Source organism: Wasmannia auropunctata, unplaced genomic scaffold (assembly GCF_000956235.1).
Source record: "Wasmannia auropunctata unplaced genomic scaffold, wasmannia.A_1.0 LD336076.1, whole genome shotgun sequence".
Taxonomy (NCBI): domain Eukaryota; kingdom Metazoa; phylum Arthropoda; class Insecta; order Hymenoptera; family Formicidae; genus Wasmannia; species Wasmannia auropunctata.
The window spans coordinates 7529797-7534091 of NW_012026814.1; the positions used below are offsets into that span (position 1 = coordinate 7529797).

General features: G+C 30.8%; 1 protein-coding gene across 3 annotated transcripts in view; it reads left to right on the forward strand.

Annotated features, from left to right (window-relative positions):
• The window catches only part of LOC105449443 (NAD-dependent protein deacetylase sirtuin-2), a 13479-nt gene extending 10560 nt beyond the window's left edge, over positions 1-2919 (forward strand). For all 3 annotated transcript variants that reach the window (XM_011688695.1, XM_011688696.1, XM_011688694.1), the window contains 3 exons: positions 2022-2217; positions 2311-2503; positions 2685-2919. In XM_011688695.1, the coding sequence (XP_011686997.1) occupies positions 2022-2217; positions 2311-2503; positions 2685-2759 (464 nt within the window). In that variant the 3' untranslated portion in view covers positions 2760-2919. The remainder of the gene's footprint in view (positions 1-2021; positions 2218-2310; positions 2504-2684) is intronic.
• Positions 2920-4295: the final 1376 nt, after the last annotated feature.

Consider the following 4295-nt stretch of genomic DNA (forward strand, 5'->3'; position numbering starts at 1 on the left):
TTCTAAAGACTTGTATTATTAAAACCTTAAAACGAATTTTTTGTTACTTTTATTGTTTTCCTAAAAAAAATTCCCAAAGTTGCTGATTGATTTTTAGGCGGTCAAGGTGGTGTAACCCCTTAATAATGTTACGAATTAAATCAAAATTTTTTTTTCTCTCTATCTAAAAAAAGGCATGTTAAGTCGAACTCGAAATGTATCGTTGTTCTGGAAATTATTGTTGACTCTTTTCCGCAACGCTTATTGGTTCTCTCACCTTTAACTTCGTGAGCGGCTATCATTGCATTGACTTTTGATAGTTGTGTGTATTGAGGTTGATGTGTAATTATAGTCAATTATAATAAAAAGCATAATATACATCATGGTAAAAGTGCAGTTAAATAGCGCGCGCAAAGCGCGCGTTTGTAGTGCTAGTATTACATAAAATTAATTTTATTAAATAAATTATTTATGCAAAAGTTATTAAAAGTTATTAATCTAAAAAGTTATCTAAAATATTACGTTGCATATAAATTAAATTATTCCTTGTTTTTTTTTTTAATTTTAGTGCATATTCATGATCAAGATTTTTTGTCATTTTAAATTTCGCTAATTTTTAGCTGATATTGTACAATTCAAACATTCTTATGCAGCACAACGATTATACTTTGCTGCAGTTTTAGATAAATAACTTAGACAAATAAATGGATCCAAATAAACTTTTGCATAATTTTTTCTATTTTTTTTGCATAAATATTTATTAAAGCTTTATTAATATACAGAGTGTCCAAAAAGTTCCGGGACAACTGAATATCATGGAAAATATAAGTTTTACAGTAAAGTGTTTCGGACAAAAGTTGTAAGGTTCAAAAAGATCTACTTCACTGATTTTATTGGTTTGATCTTAGATGGCGTTGTCAGAGAAAGATCACTTTAAATTTTTTAAATAGAACTCCTATTTTTCATTGCATATCTTATAACACACCTCGAGAACTTTCCAAAACACTATAATAAAATGTTTTGCTATTAATCACATTTCAAATTATAAGGCTTGGAAGTTACAGTACTATCAACATTAGCATTATCCAAGATGTTCAAATAATGGAAACCTTTTGAATGTTCAGGATTATGAGTTTGACAACATATGTCAAGGTCATGATCATTGGAGGTTGTTGCTCTTATTTTCATTTTTGAAAAAAAAAGAGAAACAGCCATTGTTTGGATACCTTGACTAATGCTAATGCCAGTGGTACTGTAACTTTCAAGTCTTATAATTCGAAAAGTGATTAATGGAAAAATATTTTATTATAGCGTTTTGGAAAGCTCTCGAGATAAGCTACAAGAATATACAATGAAAAATAAAGGGTTCCATAAAAAAATTTAAAGTAATCTTTCCCTAACCTTGACAACGTCACTCAATATCAATCTAATAAAATCAGTAAATAGATCTTTTTGAAGTCCAACGACTTTTGTTTGAAACACTTTTCTGTAAAACTTATATTTTCTATGATGTTCCAGAACTTTTTGGATACTGTATATAAAAAGTTTTATTTAATTCGTAATGCTACTTCTTTGTTAAATTTGCAAAGAAGTACTACAAAACATGATTTTACATAAGAATCAATGCAAACAAAAAAATCAAATGATTATAAAAGAATTGTGTTCAGTTTTATATAGATACTCAGCATAATAGAACAATCTATATATTTTTAATAAAATTTATGTATTTTTGGTAATATTTTAAGATATATTATTAATTAAGGTTCTTATTTACTCATCATTATCTCAGATTGTGATGTTAACAGCGAGAAAATTCACAAAAATTGGGATATTAATTTTATAGTTAGTTAGTATAGTAAAATTGAATTTTTTACTCTTAATTAGAAATAAATTATATAATACATGTAGATCTATGACACATACATAAAATTTGTTCCAATTCCTAATTATCATTGGAGCTTTTGGACAGTCTTAATAAAAAGTAAGATATTAATGATTAATTGATAAATTAAAAATACTAATTATATGACTTTAAATGACAGAAAAAATAATAGAAGGCGTAATACCAAAATGCGAAAAGTGCAATGAAGGTATTGTAAAACCTGACATAGTCTTTTTTGGTGAAATGCTACCTGAACGTTTCCAAGAACTTGCTGATCAAGATTTCGTACAAGCTGATCTTTTAATTATTATGGGATCAAGTTTAGTAGTACAACCTTTCGCATCGCTAATAGACAGGTTTATATAGATATTTAAAATAACTTCACAATAGTTATCAAAAAAATATATGCAGTTATGAAAATATTTAACGAAAATAATTTCATTTTTAAGAGTGCGAACCACTTGTCCTCGTTTACTCATCAACAATGAAAAAGTAGGTATGCAAGATCGTCTATCACGTTTCTTGGGATTACGGCAAGGTTTGGTATTTGATGCCAAGAGTGCACATGGAGGACGCGACGTAGCTTGGTTGGGTGATTGTGATACAGGTTGTCAACTGCTAGCAGACAAACTTGGCTGGGGGGTAAAACTACATTTTTATTCTTATTGTTTATTTTGTAGTATTTCATGCTTGTGTTTTCAGAATGTGAATTAATAATTGCATGTTTAATAAATATTAAAATAAAACTTAATAAAACGTAAATTTAAACATAAACATAACTTTTTATGCATATAACAAAGGCTAATACAACTCATAATTTTAGGATGAATTGCAAACCCTCATGCAAAGAGAACACGAAAGGTTGCAAGCAGAAGATAAAAGTGGCAACAAATGTTAATTGAAAAATGAAATTGGTAGTGCTTTTCTCTAAAAGGAATAAATAAATCATTGTTTTATTAACTCTAGGTATACACACTGGGATCCCCGGGACTCCAGCGAAACTTTCTCGGTTTTCTGAAATTGGAAGGGGAGAGATATTGACATAAAAAGAGTTTGGGATCTCCTCAGGAAGACGTGTTGACGCGCGGCAATTGTCGCTCAACAACCGAGCAGTGAATAGTCGAAGTATGGTTGGGGTCACCAGGACTGCTTGCAGTTTTGTTAAAAAATTAAAATATCGGATCACCAAAATTTTTTGTTACTATTTCAAGTATGTCTTTTCAGAATTTTCAAGAATTTTTTAAATCGGTTTATAAACAAAAGAGATAATTTTTTTGAAAAAAGAAAAGCTAAATCGAGATTTTTTCACGTTTTTGAACTTTCTTTGAACCCGTATATCTTGGAGCTCCTTAATTCTATCGACTTTTAAACATTATGGGCTTGTTCCTTGATTGATTCTCTATCAATTGAAAAAAAATTAATTGAAATATGTCCATTTTTTCTAGAGTTACAGTAATAAATATGGATAGAGTCCCCCAGGACCCAGTGTGTATACATCATCAAAAAAACTGTATACCTACGGTTAACATTGTCATTTGAAAAAAATATGAAGATAAAATTTTACTTAAAAGCTATACAAATATTAGACCGCTAAAATAAAATATATAATATGATTAATTTAAGAACGTATTTATGAACATGTCAATTTACGGTTAACATTGTCATTTGAAAAAAATATGAAGATAAAATTTTACTTAAAAACTATAAAAATATTATTAGACCGCTAAGATAAAATATATAATATGATTAATTTAAGAATGTATTTATGAACATGTCAATTTATGTTATTGCTTATGAATAAAAAATTAACGAATATAATGTGCAAAATTAAGGCGATGCTGGAAGGTCGGAAAAATTTGCACGAGGTCAATGAAACAGACTCTTCAGTGTCATGTATCTCTAAACGAACTTCTTAATATCTTCTGGTCTCACTCAAACACGTGGAATGTCCTTATCTTATGAGGATGTACGGGAGTGATAGCGTGAGAAGGTATTCACGAGGAATAATCGAGTGTTTAAGATTACATTGGTTTCTATATTTTACACAACTGTTATGTGCGTACACGAAGGAAGCGCGCCATCTTCTTCTTGTGTAATGGCTTCCGCCCCCACTAGGGGCTATACAGCCTGATGCCTGATCTGAGCGCGAGGAAGTGCGCCAACTTCTTCTTTTACAATGGCTATATTGGTTATCGCTCCTGCCAGAGTGCCAGGGACCATACAGCCTGATACTAGTTGCTCCACCTCAGGGCGACGGCACACGAGAGGCGGAAGGCGGAAACGGAACGGAAGCGGAGACAAAGCGGAGCCAATCATAGCTCTTCCGCTGATTTCGTTCCGTCTTTTCTTGTTCTCTAATGTCCCACGAAGCGGAATGTAAGCGGAAGCGGATCACGTGATGTACTCTAAAATAAGTATTTGTATGTTATTTGCA